The following is a 19,436-nucleotide window of genomic DNA, read 5'->3' on the forward strand; positions in this document are numbered from 1 at the left end:
ATGGCAACTCTACTGTACTTACGCCGATCTACTGCCTACCCGCGCACCGCACACCGCCCTCGCTCAACACGGTTACAGGTTCCAGAACTGAACCGCGGGCGACCCGGGCTCGGACATTTCGACGCGCTCCGGCGACCAGCCGTCGCTGGCACCGTTAGCGTCGATGTGCTTCTTGGCATCGGCAACCGAGACGACGTCGACAGTGGTGTACTTGAGCTGCGACTTGATGTAGGGCGAGAGGAGCTTGAGGGCCTCGAGCTCGTCGAACGTGAGCTTGGACTCGAACGCACGCTTGCCGGCTGTCGTCGCCTTCTTCTTCAGCAGCTGGACGTACGGCATAGCCTTCTTGTCCTTGTTCATGCCGGCGTCGGCAAGTGCCTTGCGCATAGCCACCTCGTCGAGCGCACCCGCCTTCTCGTCCCATGCCGAAGCGACAATGTCCATCGTCTTGACCTGCCATGCTGGGAACTCGGTCGCGACGTAGATGCGTGCGGCCTTGGGCTTGGAGGGGTCGAAGACCGGCCCGGTCCCCTGCTTGCCCTTTCCGCCCTTCCTGCGGCCAAGCGAGAGCTCAGCAGAGCGCACCGAGTCGACGACACCGCGCAGGTACGCGAGCTCGTCGAGGGCCTCGACGTGGACAGAGCTCGAAGGCTTAGGGAAGGGGGCGTTCTGAACCGACGACTTCTCGCCTAGGATGTCCTGCCAAATGAACTCGGAGAAGTGGGGGGTGAAGGGGGCAAGGAGGAGAGCGTTGTTGCGGATCCACGACAGGAGGAGGTCCTTGTGCATGCCCTGACCGCCGTTCTCAGGCTGCGACACGACACGGTACCAGTTGCGCGCGTTCTCAAAGTCGTAAAGGCCGAGCTTGAGCGCCTCCTTGAAGTTCATCTCCGAGTACGCCTTGTAGGCGCCCTCGACCAGGCTGTCCATCTCGGCCTGGAACTGCTTGTCGTGCTCGTTGAAGGCACCGGTGCGAAGGCTGCCGGCCTCCTTCTTGACCTCCTCGGCCCACGTGCAGGCAGTGTGCAGACGGAGAATGGCAGCGTTGGCAACCGTCTCCTCGAAGTTGGCGTCGGTGATGTCGTCACCAGCGTCAGCAAGGGTGAGACGGACGGCGTCGGCGCCGAACTTCTGCGTGGCCTCGCGCATGGTGAGGAAATTGCCTGTCGACTTGGACATCTTCTTGCCGTTAAGCATGAGGTGACCGTTAGCGCGGACCGAGCGGGGCCAGTGCTTCTCGGGGAAGATGGCCGCGTGAACGTAGATCCAGAAGGTAAGGTGGTTGGGGATGAGATCCTTGCCCGATGAACGGATGTCGAGAGGGTAGAAGTACTGGAACGAGTACTTGAGCTCGGCCGCGACCTCCTTGGAGATCTTCGAGTCGGCCGGGTAGGGCCCGTCGCGGAGAATGTGCTCCCACATGGCGTCGGTCATGTCCTCAGGCTTGATGCCGTACTTGCCCTCCTTGCCCCAGCGGTCGGTGTGGAGCAGGTTAGCAACAGTGTAGTACGACATGTAGATGGTCGAATCGGAGAGCGACTCGACGAGGAACTGCTGGTCCCAAGGGAGCTTGGAGCCAAGACCGTACGAACGCGCACACGCCCACTTGTTGAGCCAGTTGAGGACAGCCTGGAAGTTGTGGCGAGTCTCGGGGACGAACGTGTTCATCTTGGCGAGGAGGTCCTCCGCAACCTTCTTCCACTCCTCCTCTCCGTAGTCGAGGTACCACTGGTCGACAAGGGCGACAACACACACGTCCGCGGAACGCGAGATAACCTCGCTCTCGGGCTCGGCGTAGGGAACACCAAGACCGGCGTCGAGGAGCTGCTGGCGAACCTTGGGCTTAGCGTCCTGGACAGACTCGCCCTTGAAGTCCCCGACGGTCATGACACCGCTGTAGAAGCCCTCCTTGTAAGCCAGCTCCTTAGCCTCGGCGAGCTGCTTGACGTCACGCTGCGACTGGATCTTGAGCTCGGTGCAGAGCTTCTCGGCAGCCATGTCACCGTACTTGGGCGTCGAGAGGACCGAGATGGGGTCGACAGAGGCCCACTTGGGGTCGATCTTGTACATCTCGGGCTTCTTGCGGAGGTCCATAAGGGTGCGGTAGTCGTCAGGTGAGTCCGAGGGGACCGACGTGACGACACCGGTACCCTTGGTGGCGAGGACGCCCTCCATGGGAAGGACGTAGACCTCGGGGACGACGCCGAACGGAGGGTTGACCTTGGTGCCGATGATCTCAGCGCCCTTGACGGAGACGACCTTCTTGAAGACACCCTCAGGGCTGGCGAAGGTGCCCTGGTAGGCCATGTTGCGGGCAGCCCGGTCGGTGAGGAGCCAGAGCTCGGAATCCGACGCCTCGTAGAGGCCGTAGTCGAGGTTGGGGCCGACGAAGCAGTTGGTCTGGCCGTACATGGTCTCAGGACGAAGAGTGGCGGCGACGAGCTGGACAGTCTTGCCGCCGACAGCCTGCTTGACCTCCGAGGAGACGTCCGGGCCCCACTCGAGGACCTTCATCTTGACGGCAGTGTACTCCTGGGGGTTGACAGCCTCACCCGACTGGCGGTCGTGGTCCATGCAGGGCTGGCCGTCCTTGGGCGAGTAAATGGTGTAGCGCTTGCCGAACTTGATGCGGCCCTGGTCGTGGAGCTTGTTCATCTGCCAGCGCACAAAGCTGTCATAGTAGAGGTTGGCAGGGGTGGTCAGGAACTGGCGGCGCCAGTCAACGCGGGCACCGAGGTTAGTGAGGTCCTCGGTGGCGATGGGCGGGAAGAACTCGAGCCAATGGAGGGGCTCGGCGAACTTCTTGATGTCCTCGCGGGGAACACCGATCAGCTCCATGATCTGGAACTGGTAGGTGAGGCCGGTAGACTTGGCGTTGAGCTTGCCCTTCTTGGCCTTGGAGGGGTCGGACGAAGCGGCCTTCTCAACCTTCTCCTCGACAGCGTCCTCCTTGAAACCCGAGAAGTCCTCGCCGAACATCTCCATTTCCCTGATGAGCTTGTCGGCGGAGGCCTGGTGTGAGCGGACGCGGGCCGAGCTCAACCTACCTTGATGGGCATGCCGGTGGCATGATAGCCGACAGGGAAGAGGACACGCTTGCCGCGCATGCGCTCGAATCCAGCAGCAAACTCGACCTTGGACACGGTGAAGGCGTGGCCAAGGTGGAGAGAGCCGTTCATGTAAGGGTAGGGGAAGGTGCCGAACCACTTGGGGTGCTTGGCCTGGACCTCCTCCATCGAGAGGCCCTGCTCGAAAAAGTCGGCGTAGTTCTTGACGCCCTCTGGAAGCGGCGCGGGTTCGGTCTCGAACGCACCGGCCTGAGCCCACGCCTGCTGAGCGCGCTTCTCGAGCTCAACAAGGTAGTCACGCTTGCCGGTCTGGGGTCAGTTAAGGCCTTCAAGCGGTCATGTACAGGAGCGCAGAGCGTTGTGGGAGAGGGGCTCGAGCGGGCATCACAGTGCGCGTCGACGCAATTAATGGCGGCTCCCACCGAATGCCTCAAACTCTGCCATCTGTGGGCGCGGAATCGTCCCGAATCTTGGACAGATCCGTGGACCGCAACCATCCTCTGCACGTGTGGCCCAGCCCATAGCCAACTCAGTTGTCACCACCTACCTTCTCCATTGTCACGACCGGCTGGGTCGGCGCGTCGTTCTTGGACGCCATGTCGTCAGAGTTGAGACGGGAGATAGAGGTGTGGAGGGAGCGAAGTCTCGGCGCGATGGCAGCAGCGGGAGCCGAGGTAAGGACTGAAAGGCCGCTGCGGATGAGACGGGGCGGGATCGTTTTTAGGGGGCGCACGTCGACTCGCGCGGCGTGCTTTTGCAGTAACGTTGAGATAGATTGTGAGGCGAGGCGAGTCGAGCGAGATGGGCCAGACGGCGAGCACCGTGTTGGTGGCAGTGAGTCGAAAAGAGTATATTACGTAAGATTAAAAATGAGGTGGTGTAAAATACCGATATCAAGTTTCGTGGGGTCTCCGCGTCATGTGGATAGTGATCGTCGCTGCCTGGAACGGCCAAACACATACTTGTCGATCACTGGCGGTCCTCCACTGGTCCTCCACCCACCTCCACTCCGACTTAAACCGCCTCTTTTGCAGTCGGCAGGCTCCCTGCGCAGCGCGTAAGCATCGCTGACGGACTGGCGTTGATGTTACACTAGAGTGGAGTCCGGCTGCTCAGGACCGATGGTGTAGTGGAGGTGGATTGGTGGAGGAGCGTGGGAAAGCAACTCTCGAGACTGACGGTTTTGTGGAGGTGGAGTGGTGGAGGAAGATAGAAACGTTCCACAATGTACCTGCGCTCTACGGTGTTCTTCTCCGACGTCACGACTTACGCCGAAGCTCCAAGCCGTTGACATAACAGGGCCAGGTCGCCTCGCCGACTTCATCAGGAAGTTCTCACGTTGATTACTTGACCACTCCACAGCTCCAAAAACCGATCACCAACCACTATGGTGACTGGCACTTACCCTTCTGACTAACCCCAGAGCGACTCCAAGAACGTCCTCCAGACTGTCGTCGACAGTCAGGTCCAATTCCTTACGAAAGGGGCCCATCGTGCCCCGTTGCAGAACTACCCCTCCGACGCGGGACTCGAGTACGAGAAGGTGTGGTTCCCGGCTGTTGGCGGTGTCATGCTTGAAGGGTGGTGGATCCCGCGCCCCAGTGCCACACGCGTGATCCTCTGTAACCATCCAATGACGTTCAACAAGGGTGGCTACCCAGGCTCGAAGCCCGGCTTTGACGCTTTTGGCCTCATCGACGTCAACTTTATCCCGGACTATGCGGACCTCCACAAGGCAGGGTACGCGGTCCTGGCGTACGAACGGCGCACCCACGGCCTCTCGTACAGCAACTGGGGCGAGACGTCCACCGTGGGTGCCCACGAGAGTCGTGACGTCGCCGGCGCGATGCGCTTCCTCTCAACGTGGGGCCCGACGCGTGACTTGGAAGTCGCCCTCGATCTTCGCTGCATGGGTGCCAAATCGGGCATCGCGGCGTTCAAGAACTTCCCGCAGGACATGGCCCCGGCTAGAGCCTTTGTGGCCCTTCAGCCGGTCAGCGCGGGCGCGTTTGTCGCCAGGGCTGCCGAGGGCGCCGGTGTCGATCTTGCCAAGGCGCTCCAGGAGTTTGACAAGGGCGTGTGGGCGGCGATTGTCCTGCGTGCAGGCGACCTTTTCCCACAGAGCTCGGCCGCTCAAGTCAAGATCCCCACGCTCGTCGCGCAGGTCAAGGGCGACATGTTCGCCGATGCTCCGAAGGATACGCAGGAGATCTTTGATGGACTCGGCGCCAGTGAGAAGAAGCTCTACTGACTCATGGGGACGACCGCCGCTTCGACGGCTACAACTACTTTGGGGACACGCCGGACGAGTTGCTCGGCTGGTTTGAAAGCACTTCCGGGCCAAGTAGATTAGCCAATTGCCAAGAACATAAGCTTGTGATGGTCATGCTGATCATGCAAGTTGCCCATTGTGGGTGGGGTGACGCTGATCCCACACGATACTCGGGACGCAGGACGGGCGCAGATTAGATTTGAACGGTGACAGCAGGCAATTTATCTCCTGATCTCCTGTAGAGCTGCAAAGCTGTACCGCTAACCATCTAATGAGACTCTCCGGCGACTACGGGCCGGCGTGCGAGCGACTGCGCAGCTTGGCATAGCGGCCATCCGGTCCAGGGTGATAGGCATGATAGGGCCTCTCTTAGCATGACAGTCGAAACCATGGCAGTCCTGCCTTAGTTGTTACTGTACTGCCCTCAGTTGACGAACTACCTTCCTCCGGACTTTGCCATGAGATAATCCTGGCTACCGCGAATCCATGGCAACATGGCTTTCCACCAGTGCATCAGAGGGCTGGCTCACCTGCATCACCTGCACATGCTGACCAGATTTTACACCATGGATCATGAGGCGGGTAGATTGGGGCGAGCAGTCAGCGCGAACGAGACAGTTCGGTCCTGATTGCTTCATCGACATGATCCTCCATTGGGTGCAGATTAGATTTCAGCATGGATCAGCTCCTCAGATGAGCGACGTCTGCCGATCCAGTGAGGTAGCAATCATGTGGCGAGGGGTTTAATGAGTTTTTTTGTCATATTGTAGTTCTGATCGAGTGCGAAGTGCGAACAAGCGGACCAAGGCCGACCGACTGCTCTGGCACCTTCCCTCCTACCAAGGGTGGAGCTGTCGAAAGAGATATAAACCCCCCCCCCCCAACCCCCCCCTCCGCCTTGACCAACTCATTTCTTCACAGCACTCCTCTTCATCTACTCTCTCACTCTCAGTCTCCACTCTACAACGCCCAACCACTTCGCTTCACCCTCCCTTCTCACTACTACAACACACCCTCTTTATAAACTTCACAATGCTCGCCATGGCCCTCGTCGCGCTCTTCGCCGCTGCGGTCATCGCCGCCCCCGCTGACAAGGCCGGCGCCTTCCTCGCCAAGCGCGGTGCCCCCCATCCCCCCATCGCTCTCCCCGACTACCCCGGTTGCCCCGAAACCTACCCACGCGCCCTTCCTCCTCCTCCTCCTCCTCCCTGCGCTTACCCGTGCGGTGGCAGCTGCATCCCTCCCGGCACTGTCTGCTGTGGGGAGTCCGGTGAGCAAGCTTCCTCCGCTTTCTACTCCACTCATCTTCCCTTCCTGCCCCGCTGATAACAGGGAACTTCTGCCCCAGCAACTGCCAGTGCAGTACCAGCGGCCACGGGGAGCACCTCGTCCACATCTGCCTCGCCCCCATTGGCCTTGACATTGACGTCCTCTAGCCGGGTGAGCCCGCTGCTCTCCAGCAATCTCGAGTCACATTAATTCCAGTGCATCAGTCGACTAGCAAAAATCAACAACACGGCTTCAAGGACCTTTCATCTTTGTACATCACCTCTTTAGCTTCTTCTTCACCGGCAACTCTTCTGCTGCCACTCTCATTTCTCTTAGGTAGCACCGCTCTCTGGAGCCTAAGCTGTACATCGCCGCCTATGAACAGTCCTTTAACCCCTCCATTGCTGCTGCATCTTGGATCCTTTAGCTTTCAAAGGCCTGTGAGTGAACGGGTCGACGAGATGGTCGGCGGCCACAAAAGCTCTAGGGTTTTGCTAATTCCATGTCGTCTTCCCCTCCGCGCCAACCAAACCATCCGAAGAGATCCATCGCCCCCAGCCGATTTGGCAACTCCCTTTGACCTTTGGACAGCCAGACGGCGTGTCCTGCCACCGTCATCGAGCACCCTCACGCATGTGTGAGTGCACAGCCTCAATCGTCTGCTCTGATTGGAAGTTAAGTTAAAACGGCCAACGGAAGGAAGCCCTTCTCCGTCTTGACTTGAAAGCAATGCCCCGCATAATCCCTCTGCAGCGCGTTGTCTGTGCGAGGTTGATCAATAGTGCGATATGGCCGTGTTAAAGGCTGTTAGTGGCATCAATTGCACACTACGTTCTTCGTGAGCTTTCACATTCCAGGATCACGTGATCGCCGACGGACAGGTTTGTGTATCAAACGCCCAGCTCTACATCGGCGTGTCGTAAGAGACTGTAGTCATAGTGGCTCTGGGCCTGCTGCCAGGATGCTCTCTCCATCCCTGATTACAATTCATAAAGAAATTCAAGCCTGATTCCAATTCATAAAGAAATTCAAGGTTTGGTTCCAATTCATAAAGGAATTCAAGGCCGCCACATCCACTAAGGGAAGCAACCCTGTTCCACCCCACACTGGTAGAATATGCCATGTCGCGGCTGATATATCATACCTCTTCATCACGCCGAACTCCTCAACGCCCTCTCCACGATGCTCGCCCTCCCCCTGGTCTTCTTGGCCCTCTCGGCCGCAGCCCAACCCAACCCCATGTTCTTCGACAACGGCATCACCGATGCCAGCACGGCGCGCCTGCCCGACTCCCCAGGGTGCACGTACTGCGCCCTAGCATGTCTGCCCGACAACCACGAGTGCTGCCATACCTGGACAGGTGTGTGAACCCATACATCGTATCGCTGATGACTCAGGCGAATACTGTACGCCCGGATTCCGGTGTGTTGAGCTTGGTGATTTTAATCAGAGTGCGCCCGAAACGATATCGTACGGGTGTGTCCGGCGTTGACGCTGCGCCGACTTTGTACTGTAGCTTTCCACACATCTCACTTAATCTTCTGGCGTTACTTTGTCGCTACCTCTTCCTTGGTGCATCCGCTCAACTCACTGACATGACCATAATAAATAGCTATGGGGAGTGGCAAACACCTGTTCCCTGATCCCGATCCCGATCCCGAAATCCTTGAGATTACCATTAACGTTATCATCTCCACTGCCGAGGAGGTCGGACTGTCAGTGAGTATGAACTGCTCCCGCGGGCAGCGCGGGGAGTGCAGCGAGACAACCTGACCCTGACACCATCAACCTCCGCTCCGCCACTGGGCCTTCTCAACTTGTCGACTTGTCAACTCTCACCTTCTCAACTCGCTCCTTGGCCTGACGGAGCGAATAGGGTCGCACCTAATGATCAGATACGCGTGCTGTGATGTTGAGGAATAAGCCCGGTCCGAGATGCCTGCAAGACGGACAAGATCCAACCACTCAAATCATCCTCAGCCGTCTGTCGAGTGTTATCGAGTCTGTCATTGTGCATTCTACGCGACTTGCCGCGGCGGGACCAGCCGGTCGCCTGGAAAGTTACTCCTTTCATCATTGCCGACTATCCGCGAGAGAGACAGAGGACTGTGGTGAACTGGAACAGGATGTTCCTAGTGCTGGTGTGTATCAAGGTTGCAAGAGGTGCTACAAGCGGTGACCAACGCAGTGAGATTGGGTGACGGAAGCATACAGTACCCTCCAGCACTGTCTAATGCCTGGTGTGAATCGGACTAGCCCCGTGAATTTGCCGAAATCTACGTCGCCGCTCAAACTAATCAAGCACTGACATGCGTGACCTAGCCACAGTAATGTTCAGATCGACTTGTGAACCACGCTCAGGCTAACTCCTGCACCACCAAACAAAGGCGGCAGGGTCTGCAGCGCACCAGTCGATACGCACTCGAATTGAATCACTGCCAGCTGGCAAGTATCGTCCGCGCCATTGTGGACATAAAGACGCTCGGCAGTCTGAAGACGCGGCAGCCTCACTGGTAGTTACATGCATATATTCAATGTTCGATAGTGTAGTAGTAACAACTGGGGCTCAGCCCCTATTAAGATCTGGAGGCAGGCTAGAACGCGACACCGACTTCGTGCGCACGCGCGTCCCGCCTCCCAACGACGTATGGATGCGCCAACGTCGTAATGTCGACGACCTGCGCGTTGAGCGCCTCGTCGTCGCTCATCTCGCTCATCAGGCTGATGCTCGAGATCGAACCGTGCGGCGTGTGCCGAACAGTGCTGACCGAGCAGTACGAGTCGCGCTCGCCGATGCGGCCAAGCTCCGGCGTGCCGTACAGCGCCACACGGTGAGGATGCCAGCTCGACATGCGGTTCGAGTTCGGGCGCACGCGCACATCGCCGTCGTCTGCTGGGGACACGGAAATGGCCGGCTTGGTCTCGTTCAGGTCGAGACCAAGGCCGAGGCCAAGTCCAAGACCCGGGTTGTCTGGGAGCTCGGAGCCAATCATCATGTGGTCAAACGCCAGGTCGAGCTTGTCCGACTCGGGCGACGACGTGATCGAGCGCTGCGAGTTCCACGAGGACGCGGTGCAATCCGAGGACGAGGAGGGCATACTTGCGTGCGACATGAGCGACGGGAGCGAAGCTTGCGAGCTGTAGCTCTTGGGCGTGGGGGGAAGGGGAACCTGAGGAGGTGCAGCAATCGTCTTGCGCCTCAACTCGGCGTCCTCGCTGGGCACCTGGGGGAGAACGCGAGTTGGCGGCGAGGTGGACGAAGCCTTCTTCACGGGCGGGCGGTAGTTGGTCATCATCACCGGGGCCGCCGAAACCGGGCGAGGCGAAGAGTAGTCGAAGACCGGCTCGGAAACGTCGACGGTGGCTCTGGCCTCCGCCAGGCGGCGGGCAGCTGTATTGGCCATCATCGTCATATCTTCGTCTAGAGGCGGAAGATCGCAAGCAAGGGCCGCGAGCTCGGCAAGCGACTGCGAGATTGACCGGCCGTCGTCATGAGCCTGGTACAGTGACGCCATGTGGCGCTTTGGCGACTTGGGGAATCGGGGAGGCGGCGCCGGCACGGGCTGAAGTGCAACCGAGAGGTTGCGAACTGCTACAGTCTCATCCTCGGTGCGCACCTCGGTCTCGTCAGTGCCCGTGTCCGACTCGGTGTCGCTCAGATCCAACTCTTCAAGTGACACAGTGTTAAGGTGGATTGGCGATCCGACCAGCAGACCGTCGTTTAATCGCGGCGACTGCTTGAACTCGTCCAGGTCAAAGTCGAGCTTGCGCGCCGTGACGGCCTCTTCGACTTCCTCCTCCTCCTCGTGCATGACCTCGAGCGTGCGCTCCATCGACGCGCTGCGGCGGCGCTGCCGCTCAGAGGATGTGCTTCGCCGGTGGGTTGGCTGGTCGGCCACAGCGTCCTCCTCCGCTGCGCCTGGAGTCGCAGGGATGACGTTGAACATCGGCACGTCGTCGGCAGCGCCTGGCGGCAGGGAGCTGGTGTGCTTAGGCGGCGTGGTTGGCGTCGGTGTCACGGAAGAGCGGCCATTGGAAGGAAAAGTGAACGCCTGCGGCCCACTGTACACGGGACTGTAGCCGTGGCTGGCAACACTGGAGGCGTAGGCGTACGACGGGTGACCCGAAACTGTGGCGAAGTGGCCGTTATTGGACACTGGCGACATGCCCGGGGATGAAGAGTGGCCAGTCGAAGACGACGAGGCGAACGTCGAGATCGAGGCAATGGAGGCTCTTGTGCTTCTGGTCGAGCGCATCTGGGGTCTAGAGCTGACACGGCGAGCACGCGACGACGTCGACGACATGCTGCTAACAGGTCTGCTCTGTGATTGCGGCGCAGCGCGCACCGTGCTCTGGCTACTCGTGCTCACGCTGGATGTAGGACGGGTTGCGCGGTATGTGACGGGCGGCGGCGCGCCGCGCGCGACGGGCGTGTACGGCCGGCATGCAGCGTCGGCGGGTGACTCGGGCACGGCAGCGTACGCGGTCGAGAGGCGCGAGCCTCCGACAGGAGAAGGCGTCGAGTCGCGCGGGGTGGTAGATCCTCGCGAGGAGACAGACCCAGAGCGCGCCTGAATCGGAGTGGAGGGGACGTATGCCTGGGGTGACAGCGAGTGCGAGTTTGGTGTCCCTAGAGGGAAGTACGAGCCAGTCGAACTTGCAGAGTTGGCTGAACCGACAGTGAGTGCCGGGGATGGGAGGCTCGACGTACGCCGGCCAGGGGAAGGTGTGTGCGCGGACAGCGAGGGCGACGCCCTGTCGCGCACCGATCCGGCCGAGAGGGAAGGCGAGGGGATGGGCAGGGGCGGGGTTGGGGAGGCCGATTCGGCGCGGAATGCACTCGGAGGCGCGTGGTACCCAGGTCTGGGCGAGCGGTTGCCAAACTTGACGCGGGCCGTCTCGTGCTCGTCGTCGCTCGCGGAACGCGACGGCCGGCGGCGGAGGATGCTCTTGGTCTTCTGGAGGGCGGGGACGTAGCTTGCCTCCGGGCTGGGGCTGGGGGATGGGGCGCGCTTGCGCCAGAATTTGAAGCCGTTCGGGTTGGGCGAAGTGGTGGGCAGTTCTGGCGATAGGATCTCAGTGCCGCGATCTGTGTCTGCTGGCGCGGTTGGGAGAGGCGGCACGACCGTCGGACGCGCCGCGTCGGCGGAGACCTTGGAGGCCTTGCGAAGGCGGCCCAGCGACGCCTTGTGCTGAAGTGTCTGGAGGATGGCCATTATGCAACGACGATGCAGTGGCCAAGAGAAGAGTGAAGAGACAAAATTGAAGATCAAGCGGTCGTCGCTCTCGTATGAGTGCGAACGGGGAGCGGAAGTGTGGAGTCGGGTGAGCGGGTGGTGGTGCGTTTGGCGTGACGCGTGACCCAGTTCTGAGAGACAAGTTCAACTGTCGGATGGGCGACGGGAGTGTGAATGAATGAAGAGTGAACAGAGTTGTCAAGTGACGAGAGTGACAAAGGTGAGATGAGGCAGTGTACAAGAAATGATCAAGAGGTAAAAAATGTGGAAAGATGGATAGGGTGATGAAGAAAATGACAAGTCTCGGGAAGAAGAGGAAGAGGATGATGAGGAGTGGTGGTGAGGAGCAGTTGGTGGTGAAACAGTAACTCGATTTGATTTGGCTTTGGCTTTGGCTTTTGGTGGCTGGTCAAAAGCAAGTCGCGCTAGAGGTCCAGAAGCGAGCAGGCGTTGGGCGTCGTTGCCCCGACTAAGCCACCAAACTGTTACTCTGAAGTCATCGTCGTTGTCCCAAAGTTAGTGCCTACTTTCCTGCAAGGCCAAGATACAGAGAGAGAGAGAGAGAGAGAGAGAGAGAGCGCGGTAGAGGAGGGAAAGAAGGAAGTGGAGAATCATCAGGAACAAGGTTGTTGAATACCCCTTTCCCTGATCAGAAGTTTGTTGATTATCCTGAAAGTCACCTCTGCTGATAAGCGTTTGTATTGAATAGTTTTACTTTGGACGCGTTTTGACGCGCCTCTCTTCTTCCCACGCTTTACCAATTGGAACCCCTATCGCGACTTGTTACCTTCAGCCCACTTCCCTACCAAACTTTTATTCTCATTAAATACCCCAACTGTAAACCCCCATGTCCTGCATGTCCTGACTGGTCCTGACCGGTCCTAACTGGTCTTAACTGGTCCTAACTGGTCCTGACCGGTCCTGACCGGTCCTAACTGGTCCTAACGGTCCTAACAGTCCTAACGGTCTTAACGGTCCTGACCCCACCCATGCCCATGTCACCCACCAACCAATATCCTTAGCCGTCAAGACGCGTCGTACTAAATAGGGGTTGAAGAGATGGAGACCTTGATGGCGTGGGACTTGATATTTCAGGGTTTATGGGTGGGCTGCTTTGGGCCTGGGTTCAGTTGTGTCGCCCACATTCCATTTCCAGGCTATCGTACTCTACTTGCGCACGGACTGGTGCAGCGCAGCGGGTCTCCACCTCCCCACAGCAGTGGCCTTTTCCGTCCCGCATTCCATTGGCACAAGCACTTCCCTCATGTATTCAGGCGAGGACAGGAGCTTCCACGGAACTGCGGCCTTGGCTGTCAGCTCTGCTCCCATATGCCTACGAGACTCGGCACCTGCCAGACTCGGCACCAGCCGCCACGGAAGAAAGTTATGCGCGTGAACACCGAGGTACTAGTACGCACCCCAAACTCAACGACATCTGGACTTGACAGGAACGCGTGACGGCCAATGGTGACACGGAGCTACAGAGCTACAGAGCTACGGAGGCAACGCGGGAGATCGGCGCCATCGACTGTGCAGGTCACCCGGTCCGGTTCCGGCGCAGGGGCAGCTGACCCAGAACCGGCAGCAGCGTGACATGGGGTGGTCGACTTGATCATGATCATGGACGACACGCTTGACGAGAATGGCAAACTCGACGCGTCCATTCCTCGAGCACCGTTACCCTGGTGTTCGACTGGCACGCGCCGGCATGGACAAGTGGACAACGAGGCCTGGAAACAGAAATGCTCTTGCGCCCCTGGACGCGTCCATTCCTCCGAGAGGACCCGCGAGACATTTCTAAATCTGTCTTACCCACCCTCATATCGTCATCTCATGGTCCCATCCCAATGAATTGACCATGTTGCATCTGAATTGTCATCATCCCTTGCTTCTTACGCGTCTCTCCATTGCTGGTCTACGCGTCTCTTCTACGCGCCTCCCATTTATAGTCCTGTATCTTTTCGCCCTCAAGCTCAAAGCTCAAACTCGCTATGTCGGCATGTCACAGTCGGATGTTGCTGAGTTGCAAGTATAAAGGCACGCCGCGCAACTAGATTACCAGGACCGTGCGTGGGTGGGATTGCGAGTCAGGCTTGGCTGGGTGCGGGTCAAGCGTGGCATGGAAGTGGCGTGGTCTCTCAGGTGTCAGGGCGGGGGCGGGGGCGGGGGCGAATGTCGGCGGGGCAGATTGAGTTGGTGGCCGGCCATGGCCGGGTGGCCAGGTGGCCGGCATGGCGCTCTCTTGGGGGATTAGGTGCCAAATCAGACTGATTGGGACGAGCCAGGAATGCTGCCAGCACCGGCAGGCCTCTTTCAGAGGATATCGCCCTGTTGCACCGTCGCCCTGTCCGAGTCCGTGTGAACTCGCTGCTCGCGAACAGCCACTAAGTTGCAACGTCCGTGTGTACCTGGGCCTGACAAGTCATGTAAAGTCATGTGAGTCAGATCGTGACCCAGATCATGGAAGCGTAGGCACACATGTGCATCCTGGGAAAACTCCCTTCTCCACCCCCCGACGCTGGCACATTACATTATGGCTACGGGCAGTGTGCACCAGCCACCGCGCTGCAGCTCCATATACAGTACCCAGACTCCCAGGTTCTACCTCTTCTCATCTACTTGTCTTTCTTACGCGGCTTCTGTCTGCCCTCACGCTTGGCAACTGCGCGCGCTAGTTTCAGTCCGCACGCATTGCACAGATCCTTGACTCCATTCTCGCCCTTGCGCCATTCGGGGCTCTCGCGCGTCCCGCACCCACGGCACTTCTCGATGTCGCCAGGCGGGCGGACTAGCGGACGCGTACTTCCCCCGCGCGTCTGCGATACTGGCGCATGGTTCACGGGCTCAGCCGAGTGACCGTACCCCGCATCATACTGGGCTGGCGGCGGGTACGTCCCATGCGCAGGATACTCTGAAGCAGGAAACGTTGGCGCCGGCGCCGCGTATCCCCGCTCATACTCGGGTCGCCATTCTTGTTGTGGCCCATTGGAGACGGCTGGTTGTGGTGGGTGCGCAGGAGGCGCCTGCTGCGGGGCGGTGTGTGGGGCGTTCCAACCCTCGTGCGTCGGACCGGTCGGACCGGCAGTATTGTTGGGCAACTCGTACAGGTTTGTCGTCTGGAAGCAGGAAAAGACGATCTTGCCGTACGGGATGAAGACTGACGTGACGTGTCGGTACAACCCCTCGGTACGTATCGAGTGCTCGGCACCGAACCGTGTCGTACAGTTGGTGCGCACCTCGCCTGGTTTGGCCGCCAATGCATTCGGATCCATGTCGACACCGCGCATCAGTTCGGCGTACTCGTCCGCGTCGTACAGCCCGTCAAACTGTGGCGATGACTTGTCTGTTGGCCGTGCTGGCGGCCACGTGAACACCAGAGTCGTAGGCTGCGCTGCATTGTGGTGGACCGCATGGATCTGTAACACACGCGTTGGCGGATACCGGGTTCGTGGTGGTGGTGTGACGTTGTTCGAGATGCTCTGCTGCAGTGTTTGGAGGTCCCCATCCGTCATGCCAGTGGAGCCGCAGAAGTTGGACCAGCCTTCTTGCTGGCGACTAGGGTCGTTGTTCGCCTGCGGATCAAAGTCCTTGATTGCGTGGAGAAAGGCGAGGAGTAAACCGTCCGCAACCTGATCCCGATAAGCACGTGTCGATCGCATCCCGATCAGTGACTCACCCAATTCAACACTAAATCAATGATGAGGTAGTCCGAGTCTTCAGTCACTGTGTCCATGTCCGGCGGCAGCACAATGTCGCCAGGTTGTGCCCCGCACATTTGGCGGATGCGCGACAACCGTGAGAAGCGCATGCTGTGTGTGTCAGCGTGCAGGGCTAGTCGTGACGTCGGCGGCGACAAGTAGAGGGCGACAGTGTGGCCGCCGACACACGCCAGGAACATGCAGTCGAGACCAAGGTAGGAGACGTGTCTCACGCGAGCAGGAGACTACGTTCGGTGCCAACCCGCTGCGCCCAGTTCTGAGTGCTGACTCACCGGGTAACACTCCCTTGGAGGTCGTCGGACTGGATGGCGCTAGCGAGGTCGTTTCGTGCCTCTGCCTGTCAGCCAGATGACACTTACACTCTAGGGCGAGCCAACTAGCGCGACACCGTCGCGCTGGCGCACTTTCCGCTCGTAAAAGTGAGCCAGCTCCGTCAGCACACTCACGTTCTCGTTCGTCGGGGTGGATCAGGTCGATGAGCCCGTGGTTGAGCACACTCATGCTCTGCGGACCCAGGTGGTTGCTCAGCACGGGGTCCAGATAGACAAACTTGAGCTCGAGTTGGCCCCCGCCGCCTGGCGCCGAGCCGTACTGTGGGGCCAGGAGAGCCCAGTAGCATCGGATGCGGCCCACACTCTGATCGGCAGAGATCAAGTCACAGATAGCGAGGGGACGGCACGGGCGCGATCGTCGCGTGCGTGTGTGGTGGGCAGGTAGGATGGGCGTGGGTCGCGGGGCCCGGTAGACGACACAAGTGCGTGTCGAGAGGGAGTTGCGCGGGGCAAGATTGTATTGGAAGTGTGTGTTGCCGCAGCGGTTGTTGGAATGACCGTTTGGAGGGCCGTTATGCCAGTGACCGTCCATGATTGTTCAGATGAGACGACAAGCGATCGATATTGATGACGGGCCGAGTGATGGTGAGAATATGTCGCCAAAGTGACGAGACGGAGGAGAGGAAAGGGAAGGTGGAGTCGCAGCATGGGGAGCGAGAGAGGGATGGGGTTGGGAGCGAGCATGACGGTGGTAAGCATGTGGGCTGTGTACGAGATGCGGAGTATTGTGCGGAGCATGGAGAAGAGGTGGGTGTGTGGATGAGGATGTGCGTAGGTGCAGGTGATGCGTAGGTGCGTAGGTGCGAAGACGTACGGGTAGTGTGATGGTGGACATGGATGGGCGTGTAATAATGTAATGACAACTTGTAGGTAATGGGAAGCTGAGCAGCCTGCCTTTGATTTGTGACAGTGCGTATGTTGGGAGTGTAAGAAGTGAAGGGCGGGCTGTGCAGTCCAAGGGTCTAGTTTGATGTATTGCAAACCATGCAAAAGATGACAAGATGTTGAATACAGGGAGGATGGATGTTGTATGCTTTGGGATGGATGGAATAGAAGTTGTTACGAGTTTAGAGTGAGCGAAAGGAGTGAGGGTTATGGGGGTGGAGTATCCACTGTTTAGGCAGGCCGGCCAGAGTTCAAAGAGGGGATTGTGATCGACAGCGGGGTACAAGTGATCGAGAATCTGCCTCACCTCTCCCTCGTACCTATCTCCCCTCTTTTCTTTACCCTCAACCTCGGCCAACGTCACCGCTCTTTGCCATCCACCCCATACACAAGCCACCACCACTACTACTTGCCATGGGCATACCTAGTCCCCTACCCGTGTTTTGTAGACCATTGCACCCTATGCAGCCAACATGACACCTAATCAAAAAGCTGCCAGCAGCGCTCACGTGGCTCCTCTCATGTGATGCTGAATCAGTGACGTCGACCCAATCCAGGCACGCTCCCCGGTCCGGCACGCCGAGGTGATCGAGAGGCTGCATATCTTAGGCTCTAGATGCATACAGTACAGTCTCCGTCGGCTGGGATCTCACCAGATCCCACCAAATGTTCAAGCCTCGACAATGCCTCCCTGTAATCAGCTATATTGATCTCGGCCATTAGGTTCGATGCGGGACATGTCTCAGAATCCGACAACCAGTTTTGAAACGCAACCGTGCTAATTTGCTAAGAGGACGCAGAACACCGAGTGGGACGTTGACATCAACTACGATCCATTCAGCCTCGTCGGACTCTACTGAGTTTAACGAGTTGGCGTCCATCTACCGTGTTCGGTATGGAATCGAGAAATGAGAATAAGGTCATGCAGACGCTGTCGCAGGGAGCTGGACTACAAGCTTGATTCATCCGTTGGCATGGTCAGCTTCCTGGTGACTGCTAAATCGGCTAAATGACCTTCCCCGCTCGAAGATAACAAGTGGCGAATGGCATAATTTCCAAGCCACCTGTTTAACTCAGAGGTTTTAGAGTTTCTGGCTTCGATTTGCTTCGGATACCAGAGGGTCGTAGGTTCGATCCCTGCAACAGGTTGCCAGCTGGCTTCATCCGGCAGCTTTTTACGCTTTGGGCGGGGACGTGATCACTGAGATTGTCGCGCACGGCACGGAGATAGTCGGTGTTGGGTTAATCGGACGATGGCCCCAAGTGCAAAGTCCATGGTCGTAGGCATGTGCCGCACCAATACTTCGTTCCAAACGCACGACTCAATCCCTCATCTTGACATCTCACCACTTTTGCACCCAGGCGGTCCTTGACAGCACCTCATACCCTCACATTTGGGAGCTCATCGTCTCTCACGCCTCGCTCGAGCTCCTCATCCGCCTTCGTGCCGTCAGTCGTGCCAACCGGACCGCAGCGGACCGTGCCCTCGTCCACCATGAGAGCATCGCGCGCCCGCCAGTTGCCTCCCGCTGCTTCGGCCCACAGGATCGCGAGGCGTACATCGAGATAGTCGGGTGCATGTCCTCGCTCCACACTTACGTGCGTCGGCGCCTCCCGACACAGCGTGTACTACTCGCCAACGACGACCACCTCATCCGCATGAGGTGGGACCATGTGCGCATCCTGGACAACGACACGAAGAACTTTCGTGCAGTGTGCTACAAGGACCTGCCTCTGCTTGAGGTCTTGTGGTGGCGTGTCAATGTACACTGCGCCAACGGTCATGAACGAGCAGCGCTTCTCGCCGTCGACATTGGAGAGCAGTGGGCACCAGTGGAGGAACACTTACGGCTTCTGCAAGCCTATACTCATTCTCCGCTTCTGTGCCGCGTGGGGAACATTGACGATCGCATGAACTCACAGATGAGGAGGACGACTTCGCTTCGTCGGACAAGATTGCGGGGCGAACGCAGTCCGCCAGTACGCCTCCCAATACCACCAGGCCGTCGCGGACTGCTTCCAACCCTGTTACCCAGACCCCGTCTTTCGATCCGTGCTCACTGTCAAAGAGTGCCAGGCGCAGGTTGGTGAGGAAACATTCAAGGTGAGACGTTGGCGGACAGAAGCAGGTGATTGGTTTCGGCGGATGGTCAGTGAGTGGCGAGTCAAGGTGTGGCAGCCTCCTCCTCCTCCCCCACCAGCGTTGATTCCTTTCCATCGCCATGCGGCCAACCCAAAGAAATGAACACCACCTCCAAGTCAGGACGAAGTTGTTGCGTGTCGTACGCAAAGTCGCGCCCGATGATCCATTCCGGATCGTAAGCGTACACCACAACATGCCGCTTAACAGGCATCTCGGGTATCATTTGGCCACCCTCCGCAGCAAAAGAGGTACGAAGCAAGTCAACGATGGTATGTACTGGTGGTGCGAACCTGTCGCGAGCGGCAGACGGAGTACTTGCAACGAAGGGCACCTGATGGGAATGTGCTTGACGGGATGGAACTCGTCGCTTTCCAGGACGTGGACATACGACCACCTGGTAGGGCCCTAGAGAGCGCCCTCTTCGTAATCTGCTTCACGGGGAGGTGTCGGGCCGACATGGAAGTCGCAACCACTTCACCGTTCATGCGACGCCCGAGCTTGATGCAGCGGA

The 19,436-nt window shown here is 58.7% G+C and overlaps 6 protein-coding genes across 6 annotated transcripts; 3 read left to right on the plus strand and 3 right to left on the minus strand.

The window, feature by feature from the left end:
* Positions 1-72: 72 nt before the first annotated feature.
* CDC60 (uncharacterized protein) lies at positions 73-3,666 on the minus strand (the record flags this gene model as incomplete). Its single annotated transcript, XM_060603072.1, has 3 exons — positions 73-3,012; positions 3,048-3,377; positions 3,616-3,666. 3 exons carry the CDS (start codon positions 3,664-3,666, stop codon positions 73-75), a joined length of 3,321 nt encoding a protein of 1,106 aa, XP_060459403.1.
* Positions 3,667-4,455: 789 nt separating this feature from the next.
* CcaverHIS019_0605980 (uncharacterized protein) lies at positions 4,456-5,319 on the plus strand (the record flags this gene model as incomplete). The annotated part of the gene is made up of 2 exons (XM_060603073.1): positions 4,456-4,458; positions 4,492-5,319. 2 exons carry the CDS (start codon positions 4,456-4,458, stop codon positions 5,317-5,319), a joined length of 831 nt encoding a protein of 276 aa, XP_060459404.1.
* A 1,053-nt stretch (positions 5,320-6,372) lies between these two features.
* CcaverHIS019_0605990 (uncharacterized protein) lies at positions 6,373-6,776 on the plus strand (the record flags this gene model as incomplete). Its single annotated transcript, XM_060603074.1, has 2 exons — positions 6,373-6,610; positions 6,673-6,776. The coding sequence occupies 2 exons, from the start codon at positions 6,373-6,375 to the stop codon at positions 6,774-6,776; spliced, it is 342 nt and encodes a 113-aa protein (XP_060459405.1).
* Positions 6,777-7,791: 1,015 nt separating this feature from the next.
* Positions 7,792-8,382, plus strand: CcaverHIS019_0606000 (uncharacterized protein; the record flags this gene model as incomplete). The annotated part of the gene is made up of 3 exons (XM_060603075.1): positions 7,792-7,969; positions 8,007-8,015; positions 8,222-8,382. The coding sequence occupies 3 exons, from the start codon at positions 7,792-7,794 to the stop codon at positions 8,380-8,382; spliced, it is 348 nt and encodes a 115-aa protein (XP_060459406.1).
* An 821-nt stretch (positions 8,383-9,203) lies between these two features.
* On the minus strand, positions 9,204-11,825 carry CcaverHIS019_0606010 (uncharacterized protein; the record flags this gene model as incomplete). The annotated part of the gene is made up of 1 exon (XM_060603076.1): positions 9,204-11,825. The coding sequence occupies one exon, from the start codon at positions 11,823-11,825 to the stop codon at positions 9,204-9,206; it is 2,622 nt and encodes an 873-aa protein (XP_060459407.1).
* A 2,636-nt stretch (positions 11,826-14,461) lies between these two features.
* Positions 14,462-16,732, minus strand: CcaverHIS019_0606020 (uncharacterized protein; the record flags this gene model as incomplete). The annotated part of the gene is made up of 5 exons (XM_060603078.1): positions 14,462-15,475; positions 15,523-15,655; positions 15,838-15,898; positions 16,012-16,201; positions 16,712-16,732. The coding sequence occupies 5 exons, from the start codon at positions 16,730-16,732 to the stop codon at positions 14,462-14,464; spliced, it is 1,419 nt and encodes a 472-aa protein (XP_060459408.1).
* Between the last annotated feature and the right edge of the window lie 2,704 nt (positions 16,733-19,436).

Source organism: Cutaneotrichosporon cavernicola, assembly GCF_030864355.1.
Source record: "Cutaneotrichosporon cavernicola HIS019 DNA, chromosome: 6".
Lineage (NCBI taxonomy): Eukaryota > Fungi > Basidiomycota > Tremellomycetes > Trichosporonales > Trichosporonaceae > Cutaneotrichosporon > Cutaneotrichosporon cavernicola.